The sequence below is a fragment of the Emydura macquarii genome, unplaced genomic scaffold, assembly GCF_026122565.2.
Source record: "Emydura macquarii macquarii isolate MOO-44397 ecotype Brisbane River unplaced genomic scaffold, CSIRO-AGI_Emac_v2 contig_3240, whole genome shotgun sequence".
NCBI lineage: Eukaryota > Metazoa > Chordata > Testudines > Chelidae > Emydura > Emydura macquarii.
The window spans coordinates 4,005,095-4,025,435 of NW_027133377.1; the positions used below are offsets into that span (position 1 = coordinate 4,005,095).

A 20,341-nucleotide genomic window follows, 5' to 3' on the forward strand; every position below is an offset into this window, starting at 1 on the left:
CCCCAGGCAACTTTTTTTTTTTTCCCCCCCTCATTGACCTTTCTGGTCTTAAGTTTGTGAACTGCTCATCAGTCTTGTAAACCCAGTTCTGAAAATTACACCCAAATCAGTCGTCACACTGAAATATATATAACTATGTTAGCAGGTCAGATGTGTTGTGATTCACTTAACATTAGGAACAATGATAGACAGTAGTCACTGGCCCAAGTCAACATGCCAATTTTGATTTTTCACAGCAAAGATTATCATTTCAAGATGGGATATGATCTGTCAAGTTTCACTGAGGACAAAGCTGCTGCTGAGTTATGGTACTCTGGGAACATCCAAATGTCTATAAAAGACTTCCATCCACCTTGAGCTTACCTCAACAGTTTTATAACAGTCAATCAAGTTGGTGATGAACCATAATTCTTGTAGAACAATTTTTATAGAAAAACCTGACATGCTGACAATTGTTTTTGGCATATAAGAAATGAGGGGGAACGATCTAGTATTTTTGTTACTGTATTTGACTGGGAATGTAAATGTACATTCTGAAGAAACTCTTTTTTTATGTAGTATGCAGTGATTTTTTTGTAATTCAGTATAACTACAACATATCTTTTCTGTGTACTGTCAGATAGGAAACTTGGCTACTTTTTAAAGAAGACTTCTGTGGTGAAAACCTCTGTGGAAAGATATACAGTATAAGACAGTAAGGGGGGGGGGGGGGAAGAAAATTGAAAATCATTGGAATTTAAGTAGAATAAGGAGAATTAAAGTATCTGTAGAAGTTAACTCACAAAAAGTGAGTTATCAAATTTAAAACCAGTAAAATCAAGCAATTTTTTGGTTAATTAAAACATGTGAAGGGTAAACCAAAATAGAGAAACCTACTTTGAAGATTTCTTTACAAAGAGCCAGCTTCACCACTGCGTTACCCATTTTATACTCATGTTAAGTCCATTTATATAAAGGGACTCATGGTGAAGCATGCCAAAAGTATGGAGTTGCCTAAAACAGGGGGCAGGGAGAGGGGCAGAGGAGTGTTCTTTACTAAGATCCTGAGTTTTTTCAAAGATGTTGATTTTAATAGAAACAGTGGGTTCTCAATATCTTTGAAAGTTATGCTACAAGATTTACTACAGCACAGTATGTTTTATGTATGCAGCATTTTGTTAAATTTTATTCAGTATTTATAAGAATTGTTCAATATTAAATTTTTCATACCATCCACTGTGTGTTTACCCTAGTACTCATTTCCCAAATATAAAAAAAGATACGGTCATTTTATATTTAATTAAACAAAACAAAAGAGATTAAGGGTAGGGGAAAGGGAACAACAAACAAGTAGACTATTAGCCATGTTCTAGTGCTAATATATATATATATTATAGTCAGCTATATTTGCTGTGATGCCTAAGTATAACTATAATAGCATGGTGGCAGGGTAATTTAGGATTGCCTATTAATCTTTATATATATGTGTATAGATGAAAAATGATTTATAAAAATGAATTGTTCATATATGAACATCACACATACCACATTGAAATTCTTACGTACAAACCAAAGGATTAGTCTTATAAAAACTAATATTTCTAAATATTTGGGCAAACAATGTATTTGGTGCATTTTATCTGAAAAGCGATAATTGCTCTGTGCCTTCTTCCATGCTGGCCCCTCTGCATTGTATGCTAGTCCTGAGCAGGTTCACAGTGCCCTTGCCCTCTTCACATTCATACTGCTTATGCAGACTTGAATAAAAGTACAGGCTCAGGAATGGCACTCCATGAATAGAGATGGCATGGAAGAAAAGACAGAGCAATTATAGATTTCTTTGCTGAAACTTTTAAAATATAATAATTCTTGTAAGCTTTATTGTTTGGTTTTAAATCTATATTTGTATAAGGAGTTTGGTGAAATACGTTCTTTAACAGTTCTTGGCTCTTGTATATCACTTTTCCTCTTCTGTGTGCTTTACAAACATAAATAAGCATAACAAGCTTGTGGGGTAAGTAAATATTATTCCATTGTTAAAGATGGGGTTATTGAAACAGATTCTGATGTAGCAACTTGCCTCAAGGTCACAGAGGGAGCCATGTCAGAGCTGGGAGAATTCAGGAGCTCCTGAGAACTGGTCACTAGATTGTTACCTCTCTTCTGATGGGAGGGGTGATAAACTGGAAAAACTTGTTTAACTTTATACTGGCAACCACATAATTTCATCAATAGTCCATTTGTTTTTTATTTTGACTTTTGACTTTTTGTTGTGGTGGTGGCACTTCTCTCCAGCATTGGAGAGAGTAAATTCTCATTTAGAATTTTTTGACTCTAGTCTAAAACTTTTTATAATCACTTCTTTCTTTCATATTTTCCTACTTGCATTCCCTCTTTGAACAGGAGTTGTATCTGTAAGGACAGTTCTCTGGTCAAGAGGAGAAAGGCAGTGACCCCCTCTCAGACAGATTTTTGTGGAGTTATGAAAATTGTTTGGTAGAAGCTCTTGAGCAACAAGCTTCCATCATTCCTCCTTGACAAACTGAAGCACCAGCAGAGTTGGAAGTGAGAGGCAGCTTCCGGACTTGAGATTTGTATGCTGTTGTCAGACCGCTGGGTCTATTCTACAAACCAGATTTTTAACATCCTGGGTATAAAAGACTTCACATTCATAAACAATAAACCCTTGTAAGTTGATTGTAGCCCCTCTGGCATGTACACAGTTTGTTTGTTTTTTCTAGACAGCCTGATTCCCCCCCCCCCCCCCCCCCCCCCCCCGGCAAAGATACTAAATTAAATGAAATACATATTTTAACTTTTTTTTCATGCTCCAACAGCCATACATGTGGTATGTTTTCATTTGTTTTTTACAAATTCAAGGGGCGAATAGATTTAAAATAAAATTCAGAATAGCCTAAGTTCAAGGGGGCTGAAGGGGCAAAAGCCTACTCAGTGTTTACTAAACAACCTCTGTTTGACTGTATAATATACTTTACAGTTTAGTGTATATAAAAAATTCTCCTGCTGTATCACAGTTTTTCCTTTATGGGTTTATCCTAGATTCTTGTGAAGTCTCTGTTAAAGAAGACATGCACAGCCCTATGGATGTACAGTACCTCTCAATTTGTAATGGAGTCAGTGGTGTGGTGGCTGGTGAATTGGGAATATGCATGTGGGATCCTTGAATGGGCAAGAATCTTATGCAACCAACCACTGCTCTTCCTCCTTCTCCCTAAAAAAAGATTTTAAAAGTATAATTTATTGTCAGCATAAAATATAGCAAGCCAAATAGTCTGCTTTGGAGCAATCCAAGAAAGGAAACTCAGAAGAGACAGAAGATAATCACTGACATTTTTCTGCACTTGGTACAAGCCTGGTTGCATCCTATTGTGAATGACACTGAATAGTGGTTAGTACTATTCTGTACATAAAATGATTTTTAAAATTGAAGCCAAGGACGAATATAAGATTAAAGGTGTAAATGCTGTTCAGTAATAGGATGTCTACTATTAACCACTATTTGCAATAACTTGATTTTGGAATTTGAGTAATTTCCTATACTAAAATACAAGCACATAGCTTGCAAGCTGCTAAATGCTGACCTATTCCATTGAAATGTATGAAAGTTGAGGGTGCTCAGCACCGTAGAGAGCAGGATCCTTCATGTCTAATCATTGTGCTACATTTGAGAAAGGTGCCTGTACTTCTTTTGATTCACTCAGTAGTCAGTTTTTTCACCTATTATATCAGCTACATTTTTTACTTGAAAAACATCAAATTAAATAATAGTTTATGCCGGCTTTTATTTTAGTTCATGCATTTAAAAACTCAAACTCAGATAAAAAGAGAGTTTCAAAATAAATTCAGTATATTATTTATGAGTGGAGCAACACATTAGCATTGAGTTCACAATAGATCATATCGCTTTTATTCCATCTTACAAGCTTAGCAGCACAAACAGAATAATCAACATATTATTTGGCTGTCATCTGCTGAACAGAAACCAGAGATCACAAGGAGGTTTTCCCTAGCTGCAGTGATGGCCTTTTTGTTCCAAGTCCCCATCTGGGAGGGCCATGGTGTGTTATCATATGGAACGCGGGGTTTTCTGTAATCTGCTTAGCTGCACTGCAGTTTGAATCTTCATTCCATGTTTGTGTAATTTATAATTTTAATGAGACCATGGCTCTTGTGGGCTTTGAAATATATTAAAAGCTCTTTTGTGCATATGCTTTTGTTCTTGCTTAATAGGCTCAGTGTATTTAAAACTGATGAATTTTTATTCATAGATTTGGATGTCTGGGGATTAACTTAGACTGAATATCATTGCACTCATCTATTGATGTTTGGAAAGTAGTTTTTTTTTAATGTATCCATAAGTAGAGAAGAACTTACAGAATTTGTGTTTATATAAAAGAACAGAATAATGCATAACTCCATTCTGAAATTGTGGAGCCATGTGATAAAATATTGGTTTAAAATTTTTCTTATTATATAAACACAGAGCAGTTAAATGTGATATGTTTTGAGCAATTATTGTAAATGTTGCATTATGAAGAATTAATTGTATAATTAGAATCCATGGACATTCACCTGGTTTTATTAATTGAAATCTTACTAGGAAAAAAGGAGCTTTGAGAAAACCGTCAAAGTTGATGTAGGAACAGTAGCAGTATTACATGCTTTGTTTGCATTCATCTTGTTATTTAGGTTACTTTTTGCAAATAAAATGCAAAATGCAAATATTTTGTTGACAGTGAGGCTAGAATTTCACCCTTCATTTTTACTTGTTTTAGCATTTTGCTTTTTGTACCAAGAATATACATTTTTGCTTTATTAAAGGACTTTGTTCTTAACTGAAAAAAACACAGGTAAAGAACATTAAAGAGTCATTCATTAAGTCACTGTTGCTCTCGCCCAATATTTCATTTTGAAATCCCTATATTTTTCAGAAAATTCTGAGATCAGGCTCTTCTGTCTTTTTTATTTGATTTTTAAAACATTTTTAATAGCCACTCCCAATTTAGCACTCATTTACTGCTCATCTTAATATTTGTATTTTGTAAAGTGATGATTTTTTTTTAATGTAGTGTCTATGGAATTCCAGAACCACCTCGCTCCACTGACTACAGCCTTTAATCAGGCCAGTGTTTGAGCTAAGACTAAATCTGCTAAAACACTCAAACTTTTTTCTATCCAGTTGGTTTTGTTGATGGTGAATACAAAGTTTTGTGTTTTAATCCAATGGGGAGAGTAAATCCTTAAGGGCAAAATTTTCAAAAGTGCTAATTCTAAGTGTTTTAGGCTTTTTTTAAGCCTATGGGATTTAGGTTCCCTTAGTCCCATAGACTTTCACTTCTGAAAAAATGGAGCATAGGGCCTAAGTCACTTTTATGTGCTTTTAAAAATTTTACCCTAAATGCTCTCACCTCTAGAAGTGCACTTACTGAAAGCTGTAATAGAGATACTGTAATTAGTAGGGTAGCTAGTTGAAACTTGCTTTGTGACCATAATATGCTATCTTTTTGTCATTATACAAATGGAGGCTGTTTGTTTTCCAGTATCTTTAGGGTCCTTAGCCTGACCTTTTGCAGTTCATTTCTAAGCAAATCATTCAGTAGCACTGAGATCCCTAGACCTTGCCATGTGTGATCAGACCTCTGGTCAATCCAGTCAATACCCTACCTTCGACAAAGTCCAATATATTATACTATGGAGGAAGACACAATCTCCAGAATACACATAGCTATTAATGCAAGGCTGTATGTGGTGGAATGGGATTGTTTGGGGATTCCATTTTATTCCTAGAAGGCAATCAGTGAGAATTGTTTCAAATACAGACATTTTCATATGATAATATAAGGCTTGCAAAATCAGACCCATTCTCATGTGAGCCAGTAGTCCTTACTCATTTGAGTAGTTCCATCCACTCCAAAGGATTGCTTTGTATGAGTAAGGGATTGCAGGATTGGACTTCTTGAAGTCACTTGAGGATGGAGCTGTGCTGCAGGGAAGGGTAAAAGAGATGATGAAGAGGAACAGACAGTCCTATCCTTCAGCAAATCATCCAAAATCTGCACGTTTTGGGGACTGAACCCCATGTGTCTTATGGATTTGAAATACATTAGAGTCAAAACCTGTCCCCTACCTCAGTGGAAAGACCCGTTGAAAATTTAATGAAGGGAATCTCAGTTTTTGTTCCCTTGGTCTCCTATGAGGGAGGACTACAGTACCTGATCATTATTTTGTAATCTTGCTTACTAAAGAAATCAGAAATGGGAGAAAAATCTGTTTATATCTTTTAATCTTGGAAGGAATAACTAAAGAGTACAGCTCTTCTATGTAACAAGGTATTCTAGATGTTCTTTTTAATTTCATAAGTGATAAGTTAAAACAAAGTATGTATGTTTTATATAGGACATCTCTTTTCCCATTAAATGTGATGCACTACTTTCAGTTTTCCCTGCTCTTCTAGATCATATGACATTAGGATCTCCTACAGAAGCCTCAGACAAATGAAAATGAATGCCAGGATGTAGATAAACACTTGACCTGAATGTAATTAATATCCAGTTCAGTTTTCCTTCTGTTTTGGTTAATGTACCTTGATTTTTAAAAAGTCTAGTATAACTTTTGTGAAAAACCACTGATGTGAGTTGTGATGTTACACTGTGATACCAGGTCTACACCTACAGTTCAGGTAAACCTAGTTACATCCCTCTATGAATAATTCATACCCTTGAGAGATATAGCTAAGCTGACCTAAGCCCTGATGTAGATACCGTTTACCTAGCTCAAGGGAGTGGATTTACTATAGCAACAGAAAAACACCCTTCCATTGCTGTAGCGAGTGTCTACACTATAGGAACTACATCAGCATAGCTGCAACGTTGCAGTTGTGCCACAGTAGCACTTGTAGTGTAGACATACCCTGATAAGAAAGGCGAATGGGGAGTAGCATTCTTTGTATTCAGGAAAAATGGATAATTTATCTCGATCAATAAGTAGTGTATGATTCATTTACAATAGAAGGAGAATATATAGATATTTTTAATCATAAAAATATGATCAAACATTTTACAGTAATCTTTAAGCCTGTTTTAGGGAAATAAATAATATTTAATTTAACTATATTTTATTGGCTGCTTCTTTGTGCTTCCTGCATTTATATTGGCACAAAACGTAAAATTAACCAATGGCATTATGAAAGGGATAGAGGGAGATGATAAATCTGCCAATTGATTTCCTAATTTTATTATGTACATAGGCAAATGTAATCCAAGATTACAGCAAACAAGATGTTAATTTCTAGACATAATGTATGTACATTTCACTTAGAGTGTGACTGTTACAGAAGCAAAGAATAAAAAGGGAATAACATTTGTGCTATCCTCACAGGAGCTGTCAATAAAAGATGTAATAGGGGATTTAGGAATCTGGAAATGGCCAACTAATTTATGTGAATCTATTTTATTTCAGCTAGAAAGCTCAAGCTCTGTTTCGTCTTTACTGCATATTGCAGAGCACAGGCTGTCTATAGAAAACCAGGCGGCTGCATATGGATAGTCCCTTGATATCATTCACTTGCTGTGTAATCTTATTATGCAAAGTTCTAATCTTCACCTAGAATGAATGCCTCTGGGTCAGAATATAGTCATATCAGGGTTTTTGAGGTCATGTTTTGTGATCCTTAGCTTATTCTTCTAAGTAGGGTTGGGATTTAAAGGGTATTCCCCAGACACTAGCAGAGATAGACAGCAGAACCTGCTGCCTTTTTGGAAGACAAGACCAACATGAGGTCCCTGGTAGGATTAAACTTGATTTGTAGCTGTAGGATTTTTTAACAGATGTATTATTGGACTGGGAATAGGGGGCCACCAGCACAGCGAAATTGGATCGCAATTGGCATTCTCAGGGAGTCCGCTGGCTGCTAAAACAGCAGCTGCATGTGGATTTGACTTCTTTCAGGTGAAGCGACTTCCAGTCATTTGGAAAGGATGGGATGAAAAGGAACCTTGGTGATAATTTTGATGTCTGCAAGATTTAGTACCAATGTAATGGGATTATCGGTAACACCTTCACTGCAGAAAAAGCCACCTGGCGCTATAACTGGCAGCAACTGAGAACTAATCCTTTCCCATCTCTTCGATGTCATTCATGAAGCTCAAATTGATTTCTATCCTGCTAGCTGTGATTAATTTTATAAACAAAAAAGTCAGGTGACAAAGGCAAAGACTATGTAAGAAAAAATGAGCAGAAGATATTAGTAATTGCATTTTGTTTTCTTTGCTGCAGAATGTAAACTATACTGTTCTTATAAAATATTTAGTGTTTAGAATATAATTTAATATTTATGTGTAACTTTCCCCATCAATCTCTTTTTTCAGGTTAAAAACTAAGAATCAGAGTTCTGCAATAAGTACTTAGCAATATCTGGAATTAGTCATATAATATTAACAGTATTTTATGCTAATATTTGTGATAAGGGAGTTTATATAGCAAATGCATTATGCTATCTATGGGACTTTGACTAGAATGTTTAAATAATTTTGGTTTTTATCATGAGTATTGCTTTGATGTTTACATCTACTGTGGTTGCATGCTGTCAAGAAAATGTATTGAAATGAACTATTTGACTAATATGACACCTGAAGATGCTATACTATTAATCTTTTTATAATTAATAAAAGGCTCTTTAAGTGTGCTGATTAACTTTTCCCAGGGAAATGTACATTAAATGATCTTGCTAATGTAGTAGTAGCACCACAGTTTTATTTTAAATAAGCTAATGAACCATACGTTTTTTAGTTAGATTGGACTATGCTGTCAGTGTGTTCTATACAAATGAAATAGGATTTCATTGAAGTCTTATTATTTAAAGCTATCTGAAAACGTTGGTTTGGGATTTTAATTATTTTAATATTCTTTAATATACTACTGACTAAAATAATTAGAGAAGGGAACTCTATAAAATTATCCCCTTAGTCATAAAAAAACTATGTGTAACAAAAATACTATGTCTGAACATTATCACTGTTGTGACATTAATTTTCTTAAATAATTAAAGCAGTCAAGGTTTATAAGACTTAGCTATTTTTGTATCTTTATAAAGAATATTTTATATCCTGAGTATTTCTTTATAATTCACTGGTTTTCTCTTACACCTTATGTGAAATAGGAGTAATTATATCTCTACTTCCTGGGGTAGTGGAATGAGACTTTACTTAAGGCTTATGAAGTGCAGAGAATTATTAAGGCCAGTTGGTAAAAGAACTGGGAACAGAACTTGAGACCTCTTGGCTTGCTATAGGTTCCCCTGGGTTTGGGGGCAATTTTATAATGGCTGTTGCAGTAGTAGGCAAAGCAATTGCCCTTTTACCAGTTGCTTTATTTCCTTGAATACTTCAGAAAGTATTCCTGGTCAATTCAGAGTTATCCAGGGGAGATGGAGTTTAGTAGGAATGCTCTTTACAAGCTTCAAGAATAAATCTGCATGTGTTTGGTATGCTATACTACCAAGTATGTAATAGCTTGGTGAAATAAAAACAAGTTTCTTCTCAGATCAGGGAAGTGGCACTCAAGATTTTTAATTATCAGAAGTTGCTAGCACAGCCAGTAGCCCCACAGCAAAACTTTTTGTTTCTATGCAAGAGACCCATATTTTCTTAATGAGAATACTTTCTCCACCAGTCCAATTTGAAAATAAACTCTATTCCATTTATCAGTCAGGAAGGGGGCACAGTAGAGTGGCTCTTTTTTTTTTTTTTTTACTGTCTTGTTTTTGCTCGTCACTATTCTGTGCTTCTGTTTCCCACAGTGTTAAAGAAAAAATAAGTTTATATTTAATGTAGTGCAACCAAAAATTCTTTAATCTATAAAATCAGGATTTACCTGTTGTCTCTTGTGGATCATCCACAGGTGACTGAGGGCTTTCTGCTCTGATAATAATATCATCTATTAACATGATGTTTCAGAATTGGATCAGTCTGATAACAGTAGGGTATTTTTGTTAGGCTTTTATATTGACATCTGGCTGAGGCAGCCTTTCTAGCAATTACTGTAGGAGATAAATATTGCTATTGCAACTTTTGCTAGAAATGTTGTGGTCATTAATTCACACTGGTCGTATGACTCTGATCAATCTGCCACCACTCAATCTTCCTTTTATCACCTGAAAAACATTTCTAGGCTAACAGCTTTTCTCTCTGTGAAAACAAGGCTTTAGTACATACTTTTAAATTTCCTGGGTTGATTAAAGCCAAGTCACTTTTCTGGGTCTCCAGAATAACTTATTGAAACTGCAATTAGTTAAAAAATGGAGTTGTTAAAAGTATCTGTTTACACAAGGTCTTCTGTACATACTGTGTTCCAGACATTGCATGCACCAGTTAGGCAAATAATTGATTTTAAGATTTTGCTTGATGATATACAAGGTTTTTCATGGTTTGATTACTTTATACATTAGTGAACTTCTACCTTTTTATACACTATCTTGGCCACTAGTTGTGAAAAAGTTTTTGTTGGCAGTTTCACTGTATGACTGAAATCTGTTCAGTTGTGAAATTTGTTACATGACTATATTAAGTATACTAAATCATTGCTCATTTAAATATACCATGATGATGATCTTTGATGTGAAAATTATTAAGTAAATGCTTTTGGAATAAGAAACTACCACGAAAAAAAATTGTCACAATATTTTTGTCAAAATTATTCTGCTTCTTGTTTTTACAAGTAAATACTAAACAGAGCAACAGAATCTCTGTTTACATAGTGTTGTCTATATTTTGGTAAACTAGAAATTTAAGGTGTTGACCACTGTAGGCTTTCTTATTTACTTAAAAATGAGCTCTATGGAAAACTTAGAATTTAGAGATTATTGAATAATGCAAAAAAAAAAAAATATATATATATATGAACACACCCAGAAACTTCAGAAGTCTCAATTTTTTTCATACCCACAATGTTATTCTTTTCCTGATGTTAACAGAGGCTTTATTTAGACAAGTGTGTGGTGCTTTTTTCAGTGAGACTGATGCCCTCTCCCTCATATTAGGTCTGGTCGTGCAGACCTTTACTCATTGGTCCCTCAGGGTATGTGCACAACAAAACTGGCAGCGAATCTCAAGGCATGTATACAAACTACAGTGCTGAAAATAATAGGGTAGACATTCCCACTTGGGCTGGAGCTCAGCATCCGAGATCTACCCCTCTTGCCAGGTTTCAAAGCCCAAGCTGTAGTGAGAGACCCAGGCTGTGAGTCTTGCTGCCAGTTTTTTGGGGTTTTTTTTGTTTGTTTGTTTGTTTTTTGCAGTCTAGATGTACCCACTGAAGTCACTTTAAAAGGACTGATTGACCACTGCATTACTTCAGTTTTCTGCCAGTGTAACTCCCGTGGTGAATTGGGCCATAAATCTTTGTCATTGCTAACAAAAACAATTCTTGCTTGCTTTCTTTCTTTTTCTTTCTGTGGTTATGAAGTGTTTGTTAAATGAAAATGTAGTACCAACATTTGAAAAACAACTGGGCTTAAGATAACTCTCTTCATTTGATTAAAAATATCACATTAATATTATGTTAGTGTGTAAGTTTATGATGGTATACTACTTTTAAACATAAAATCAGACCCAGTCCCTGCTTCAAAGAGCTTACAATGTAAAAGACCTGAACTCTTGTTTTGACTTCAGATCTGAGGGCATGAATTGCCTCTCAAGGTACTCAACACCTTGTAGGATGGAGCCCTAAGAAGTTATGCAAGGCATAGATGTCCCTTAGTAAAATGGTAGAAAATATTGCATGGTAGCCAACACAAAGTTCATTTTAGCTGAGAAATAAGCGTTTTATAGTAAAAGTTAGCTGCTAGGTCCTGATCCAACTAAGCATGTGCTTTGCTGGACTGTAAAATGCCACCTATAACACTCCACTAATTTTAATAAAGTGAATAAATATATCCCCTCTTTGATACATGGGTACTCTCTTTGCTCCTAAATTCATTCTGTGTGGTGGATGCCACCAGTATGGATGACTGGGTGAATCCTCATCTGGTAGTAATACCAAAGACAACCAATGCAGAAGCAGAGATTTTATGCCCAGTACCATCTCCTCCTCTTCCTGACTTGCAGGCTTCCCCAGTCCTCACTGAAAGAAGCTGGTTCCTCTCTGGTGAAGTACCATCTTCCTTCTAGGTTTCAGTGGAGCTTCAGAACAACATGGACCAGAGAGAATAAAAGAAATTCCCTCACAGAAAAATGATAGCTGAAAATGCTTTTTCTATGTGCTTCTCCTCAGAAGTCTTTGGCAGTGAGTCTATTCTACCCCAGGCATAAAACAAGAAATTCTGTATTCTCAAACCTTTTAGCTAGGGTAGTGTATGAAGAGAGAGCTAGTCTCTAGCTTATGCAGAACTCAAATCACTAATGCTTTTTAGATCAGAACAAACACATTGAATTGCACCCTGGCAGCCTTTTAGGTCAGGTGTAATATGTTCCCTGCAGGCTGCCACTTCTGCACCAGGTGAAGTTTACAAGTGGTTTTCAGGTGTAGTCCCAAATGAAGTGCATTGCTGTAGTCTAGTATTCAGGCGAGAGAGGCAAAAAGTAACTATCCCAATGTCCACATCTAAACTGAATGATCACAATCTTCCAGTTAAGTACAGATGGAAAAAAAAATACTTTTGACCACTGCTATCTGGACATTCAGAAAGAAACTCCAGCTGCAAACTTGAATAACAAAAGCCCAGCAAAGGGAGCAGAAATTCTCTGCCATTTTCTGCTATTATTTCCCCATGGCTTACCAGCTTGCCCTTATTTCAGCTGGCATTAGCTCTCATCCAAACCATTTCAGTTTTATGATGGGCATATCAATCAACTGCATTTTCTTCATCCAGTGAAATAGTCATAGAGCTGTGCATCATCCACACACTGATGGCATTATAGTTCAAACCATACATTGTTTGATACCACAAGTGCTGTTCCTATCACTGAGTTAACATTTCCACTATTTCTAATGATTTGCTGTTTGTGTTTTCATTAATTTGGAACTATTACATATGACTCCCTTTTTAAAAAATAGAACACATTTAGCAAATACAGTGTTTTTTCCTTAAAAAAGTTGGTTGACTAATTATATATCTTTTATTAATATACTTTAGGGCCAACTGCATAACAGTAACACTGTGCTATGCTTCGAGATGTCATGGGAAAAACCTTTCGACTTCTGGGATATACCATTCAATATGGCTGCATAGCACACTGTGCCTTTGAATACCTTGGAGGAATTGTTGTGGTAATATGTATTTCATGCTAATAAGAATAATTGATTTAATCAGAATTTTATTATAATAGTAAAACGTTTTTGTATTATCTGCATTTTAACATCAAGCTTCATTTCTGCAGATACAACTTATAAGTTTGTTAGTGTCCAGTTTTGTTAGTTGGTTTGTTTTTTGTTTTGAATTAACTGAACAGCCACTTCTTGGCTGTGGGAGTTAGCCTCATGAAAATTATATCTTCTCAGCTACAAGCATAATATTGCAAAGTACTTTGCTCCTCAAATTCCACTGAAGCCAATGACAGTTGCAGCACTGTGCATGTTGGAGAAAGTTGGGACCACAAATAGCTTCTAAGAAAACATTTTTTCCCCAATCCTGGTTTGAGCTCTGCCAGCAGAAACCTAGTAAATTTGGCCTCCAGAAATTAGTGATAGTTGGATTATGTAGAGCTGTCAGAACTTCTGTGGCACCACCCCTCGCAATGGCTGAGGAAGGGCAAGATTGGATCCTCCCCACAAATTCCTGGTGATCTTTGGCTGCTGTAATGGCCTCTTGGGACTGTTGCCGCTGGTGCAATATAGATCAGTCTTTTTGGAGACCAGAGTAGACTGAGGCGGAATGTATTTATATTTCCACAGAACTAAAGTTGTTGGGAGCTCAAAAGGAACCTTTGTACACTCCCTTCTCAAATGTGTCTCATACGCCTTGGCCACAGATAAGGATGTAGTCTATAGTTTCCCCCTCAAATTATAGCGCTTTGGTGATTTGTTTTGCAAATAATTTAATCTCTTAAGTATTACACAAGTTAAAATATTTTATAAATAGTTTCTTGTTTTTTTTTAATTTGCAGTGTTCTGGACCTTCAATGGAACCAACAATTCAAAATTCTGATATTGTCTTTTCTGAGAATATTAGCCGCAATTTTTATTGCATTCAGAAGTATGTTGCTTTGTTTAGATTGGTGATTAGATTTAGTTTTCTAAAGTTTGTCATGATGAGAAATATTTATCTGTTTATTGCCTTTCCAATGTTTTCTCTATGGCAAGTACCTGTCTCTTGTCTTTTTTTCTGTATTCATCTTCTTTTAATTTGTTTTTGTAAGTGCCAGTCTCCTTTCATTCTAGAAAGGAAGACAGATTAAAAGTTTTCCTTTTAGTCAACACCATCAGCGTTACAAGATTACTTCAGTCTGAGTTCTCCTGGAATGCAGTCAAGTCACTTTTGCAACTTTGACCAAAAGATTAAAAATCCCTTGTATCTTTCCAAACCATGTCTTTCCATAACCACCACATTGAATAAGACTTTCTGTTTTTAGTTGATCTTGTCCTATATGTTGAGCTGCTAATATCGTTGTCTTCAGATGGGAGGCCAGGAGAGAGATTCTCACTAGAAATGATGAAAGCACCATTTATTATATTGTCCCTATGCCACCTTATGGAGCATTGCACGTGTACATAGTGGTCATCAGCCACATAAAAGACAAGGCTCTTGCCCTGACCGTTGTAGTTTACAATCCAATGCATGCAAAAAAGGGATGATAGTTCAAACAGAAGTAGTATGGGGATAACACACTCTTGGAAATAGACATTAGAAGATTTCCTGAAAGTAAAGGGTTTTGCAGAGGATTTGAAGAAGGTTACTGGGTATACAAGAAAATGGAGGCTGATCTATGTATAGTAGGCAGCAAACACACTGATTTAAATGGCTATCAGTTCAGGGCATTGTCAGATGAAGATCAACTGTGTTTTTGTTGTTCAAATAGTATACATTGTATCTCTCCAAATGTGTTTTTTTTAGAATAATTGGTCCTTTTAGTTGAGTTGTCATGGAAGAAATGGAGATTATAGGCAGTGGTTCTCAAATAACAAGAAATACATATTTTTTCAGTTAAATTAATATTAATTATTATTTGTGTATATTCATCCAAAGATTGTTCTATAGTGACATTTCTTTACAATTTGTTCCCCCAGAGGTGACATTGTAATTGCAAAAAGCCCAAATGACCCAAAATCAAATATCTGTAAAAGAGTAATTGGCTTGGAAGGAGACAAAGTCTGCACAAGCAGTCCTTCAGATTTCCTTAAGCGCCACAGTTATGTAAGTATAACTATTTCGTAAATCATATCAAGAATTACTTAATATGCAATCAATATTATTAAAGTAGAACCTGCTGCTTAATATTTAAATCTTGATAATTCTTGATGATGTATAACTGACTTTTCTTACAAAATTTTACTCTTAATGTGCATTCTTGTTCACTGTATGTCAGACAGTCTTCACAATGGGCATCTACCACAGAGTTTGAGTCCTAAAAAAATGAAGTGCTGAAACTGCTAGGCCTAGCTCCCTGCTGTGAAAAGAGAGATGGCGGCTCAGTAACAAGGGTGGATCTCTAGTAGAACTGAGGGGGACTCCCTCAACCCAGCTCTCCGCTGCAGGTAATTGAGCTGCCATCTCTCCTTTCAGAGTGGACCCAGAAGTGGAAGAGGTGGAGGAGGCAGCATGAGGAGATGGCATCTCTGCCTTGTCCACCTCTTCCACTGTCAGGCTCACTCTGGAAGAAGAGATGGCTGCTTCTTTCTCTTTCTGGAGTGAGAAGCAAGGTCAGAATTACTGGAATGCTGTTCCAGCTCCCCCAGAAAAAGCTGGAACGCTGTCCCGGAGCATTCCAGCATAACTCATGTGGTGGTCCTCCATATTCATAGCAACTGAAGGCAGACCAGATCTTTGTTCTGTTCTTTGCTTATCATGGCCTTTCTGGAAGAACTTTCCAGAATTTTCTGCCTCCAAATGTACAGATGGCAAACTCAAAGGCTCCCTTTTATAGCAGAGCTTTTCTCTGTATTTTAAAGAACTTTGACTAAATTTCACACCATTTCTCATTGGCTTCAAGGTGTTTCTCTGCAAAGCTACTAATTTTTTTTCCGTTTAGTTTTCTGAGGAAGGTTGGAGGGGGTAGCACTTTGTCTTAACCCTCTGTCAGAGACAGCAACAGGAAACAGAAAGACAAGACATGTTCTCCATTGGTCACACCACTTCCCAACTAGCATGTTCTTCCAGGAAATCCTTATACTTCATGCCAAGGCTCTGCTGTAAATAGTTTGAGTTGAATAGCATTTTAAAACTTTTATCTCGTTAGTGTCCATAGCTGAAAAATATTCTGGAATATTCTTCATGGAGGGCAGTCCTAAGCCTGGGCTCAGAGCAAAGATCTGGTCTGCCTTCAGTTGCTACGGAGACAGGGAACACTCACTGAAAAGACTCTCTCTGACATAGAAGGTTTTATAAAGAAAATTCACAGGTAAGACAGCATTCTCCTTTGCCCTATAAATTATAGTGAACAATATTTTCTGAGACTAAGGGCCTGATCTTGTGAGGTGATTTAGTACACTCAACTTCCACTGCAGATAGATCTCGAAAGTAATTAATAGTTTACCTAATACCTTTTTATGTTATACATACATATATTCTGTCTTTTAAAACTTATCCTGGTAACAGTACTGTATTTCTGTACCTATCAGTTTGTTGTATTAGGCTATAAATACAATCAGTACATTCAATGGTAAACTCCTTAATGAACAAAGACTATTAATTATATTGAATATATGTTGTTTTTGTTAGACTGCCAAATGCATTTCACAGGGAAAACTTGAACATAACCTTATAGTATTTTATATTTTAATAATTCTCAATAAATAGTCCAAGGTGATGGTGTTTAGTTTTTGTTTTTATTAAAATGTACTACTTTTTCTCCTTTTACGGGGGAGGAGAGGGTTTGCATCACTTAACCTTCTTTTTGGCTAAACTGTTTGTAAGCCTATTCATGGGGAGTCGTCATGACACATTGAATGACTTGACAAGCAAGAAGTACTAAGGAGTGAGCAAACTAGTACCTTCTCCTCTCTCCCTCTCTTGGATTCTGGTATCCACCAACTAGTGGCTAGATATTATTGTAAGCTCACTCAGTTAGTAGACACTAGTCTGATACCAGTAGAATCTGTGTAGTATCTTTATCACAATTGAGACTTCAGCTGCCTCTAGGAAACTACTTGACTTTGTGAGCCAAAAAGAAGTTTCTTCCTGGCGAGGTCAGTAGGAATTGTGTTCATCTTGCATCAGCTAGAAGTTACTGTTGGCATATCTTACAAATTCTAAGCATGTGATCTCTGTGCACATCAGTACCACTACATCTGGGACCTAAAACCTAAGTGTGTTCCAAAATCTAGTTCTATTGCCCTCCCTAAATTTGTTCTTGAATCCACTTCTGTATATAAATGGGAAGAGGGGAATGGAACCCTTTATTATTAGGCATTCCTATCACTTTAAGAACAGTGGTTTTTTTCAGAAGTGGAGGGAAGAAAAGAGGAAGATAGCTGCTGATCCCAAGATGGCATGCCATCAGACGAGTGAATTTCTAGTTTGAAATAGTCTATTTTCCTTCCCTCTTCATTTCCCCTTTTGCATGTTCAAACATTACAAATGAGTATTTTACAATAGAATGTTTAGACACAGTAATTGGCTTAGCCAGCATTTTTCTATGTTATATTTGTATTTGAGTAAGAGTATCCCCTTCACAATCTAGTTTCTCCTGCTTGATCATTGCACTGAAGTCATAATGCCATATTTGACATGACATTCTTTAACTATGAGTGTAATTGCAATACCCTATGAAGCACACTGTCACTGGATGTTGCTCTCGGTCTCAAATTCAGTACAGGCTCAAATAAGATCTTTAATATTGCTGTAGGATTCCTAGCTTCTAGATTTCCTGACTTTTACATGCTCTAAAACACTCGGCTATATTATTGCATTAACATTTTTTTTTCCATATAGTTTACTGATCAGAGACTGTTTTAGTAAAATGATTTTAAAAACTCCATTTTTAACATGCAAACTATCCAAGGCTGTACTTTGCCTCTTGTCATGAAAGAAATGAAAAAACAAAACAAAACAAAAAAACAGATTTACAGGGACATTTGTTTCTGAAAATATACCGACCATAAATATGTTTCTGAGCGGCTGGCTTTGACAAAAGGATACACCTCAACATGAAAGGATTTTTTGTTTTTGTTTTAAGAATGTGGGTATATATATTATAGCTGTTGTTTAAAATACAAATGTAGAATCCTTAGCAGTTGGTGAATGTCATGCAATGCTTCCAAAGATTTTCCAGGAAACCTGATTTCATACTGTAAAAAAGAAAAAACAACAACAACAACCACTCTCTTTTCATGAGACCCTAATTCAGTAAAACTTGAGCATTTTTAGAAAATCCCTAAAGATTTAATGTAAATTTGGTTTACAGAGACTATTTGGTTCCAAAAAGTCAAGGAAATATTTTTAGTATCATTGGAATCACAATACATATCTTCAGTATTTGCTATTCTACAAGAAGAAATTTGTAGAATGTACTATTTTAAAATGAATTTTGTTCTCTGAGGATGTGTCCACATTGCAAAAAAAAGAAAAAAAAAATCCAATATGCCCGGCCCTACAGTCTTGGGGTTTCAGGGCTTACGGTACAGAACTAAAAATAGTAGTGTAGATGTTTCTGCTTGGGCTTCGACACTCACTATTTCACCAGTTTTATATCCAAACCTCAAGCCTGAGTGGGAACGTCTACAATTCTATTTTTAGCTCCATAACGCAAGCTCCGTGAGCCCAAGTCTGTAGACCGAGGCTCTGAGACTTGCTGCTGCAGGTAGGTATATTTAGCAGTGTTGATATAACCTACGGCTCTTGATCCTGAAAGCATTTAATATGCTTGTGAGTAACATTACACACCTCAGTAGTCCCAAATATTTCAGTAAGGCCCGATCTACATTAGAAACTTTTGTACAGCAATGTAGGATGGGGTGTGATCTTCATTAATTATTATTATTAACATTTCTTTACTGGCAAAAGCTCTACTGCAGACTCAGTGATACCAGCATAAAAATGTTTTTAAACCATACCAGCAAAAATACTTTATTGCCCATATCAGGTTCATCTACACTAGGATGATTTGCTGGTATACCTGAAATCAGTGGGACTACTCACTTGTGTAAAATTATTCCTATGTAAGTGCTTGCGGGATTGGATCCTAAATCTTCAGCACATTTGATCGTTAGACCCTGTTCAGAGCACATAAGCATGTAATTAAGTCTCACTGACTTCAGTGGGGCTTCAGCATGTGTTTAAAGTTAAATGTGTGTTTAATGGCACACACGCTGCATGGGATAGGTTAGATCAGATGTATAAAATCGTAGCCAAAACTTCTGCCTATTCGCATAAAAAAAGAAACTGAGCTTCCTGTATTCAGAGAATTCTTAAAAAGGAAGTATAAGCTCTGAGAGAAATTAGGAACATGCACTATTCCTTATTAGTGGGATGTAATATCAATAGTGGTTTGGAATTCTCTTTCATTTATTGGTAGAGGGAATGTTAACAAATAGAGAAATAAATATACTTCATTGTAGTGGATTATTTCAGAGAACACTTCTTTATAAATATTATTGTTTTTGGTCTTTTATCATAAGAAAATGTGGTTTTGCTTGTAAAGTATAAAAACAAAATGGAGCTTATTTGAGGTGACATCTGATATTTAAGTGCATTATAAAACAAATAATCTTGTAATTTATTCAGTTCAGTTAAATTACAAAATCTAAATATTGAGATAATAAAAAAAATGGTGGTAAAATTTGGAATACTTTTTTAAAAAAAGCATAACAAAACATTAGTTAGTAATGATTTAAATTTTCTAATTCCTGTTTGTAAAACTTAAATATGTAATCAAGGATTATAATTCAAATCCTGAATATCCTATTGTTGTATCTGCATTTATTTTAATGCCATTTACCTTAGCTTTAAGTTCTTTTCTACCATATGTTCTGTTACTGTAGTTCTTATTTACAAACTGAAAAAGTGAAGGGGAAATTATCAGAGTAAAACAGCTTGTACATCATAAGCCACCAATATGCTAAGCTCTTGTGTCACTTAAACAGAAGTAGTACCTAATAATATCATTTAATACAGCTATGGTTTGTAAATAAGGAACTTGCTTTTTCCAAGTTATAGTGATAAAAAGCTGAGATACAAATCCATTTCTCAGCA

General features: G+C 35.6%; 1 protein-coding gene across 8 annotated transcripts in view; it reads left to right on the forward strand.

The window, feature by feature from the left end:
* Nucleotides 1-20,341, forward strand: part of IMMP1L (inner mitochondrial membrane peptidase subunit 1) — a 67,605-nt gene that overhangs the window by 28,079 nt on the left and 19,185 nt on the right. For 4 of the 8 annotated variants that reach the window (XM_067532074.1, XM_067532077.1, XM_067532081.1 and 1 more), the window contains 4 exons: nucleotides 2,383-2,667; nucleotides 13,130-13,263; nucleotides 14,100-14,188; nucleotides 15,220-15,346. In XM_067532074.1, coding sequence (XP_067388175.1) covers nucleotides 13,159-13,263; nucleotides 14,100-14,188; nucleotides 15,220-15,346 — 321 coding nt within the window. In that variant the 5' untranslated portion in view covers nucleotides 2,383-2,667; nucleotides 13,130-13,158. Of the gene's footprint in view, nucleotides 1-2,382; nucleotides 2,668-3,039; nucleotides 3,389-13,129; nucleotides 13,264-14,099; nucleotides 14,189-15,219; nucleotides 15,347-20,341 lie in introns of all 8 variants that reach the window. The other 4 variants (XM_067532078.1, XM_067532079.1, XM_067532076.1 and 1 more) reach the window with 3 other exon arrangements.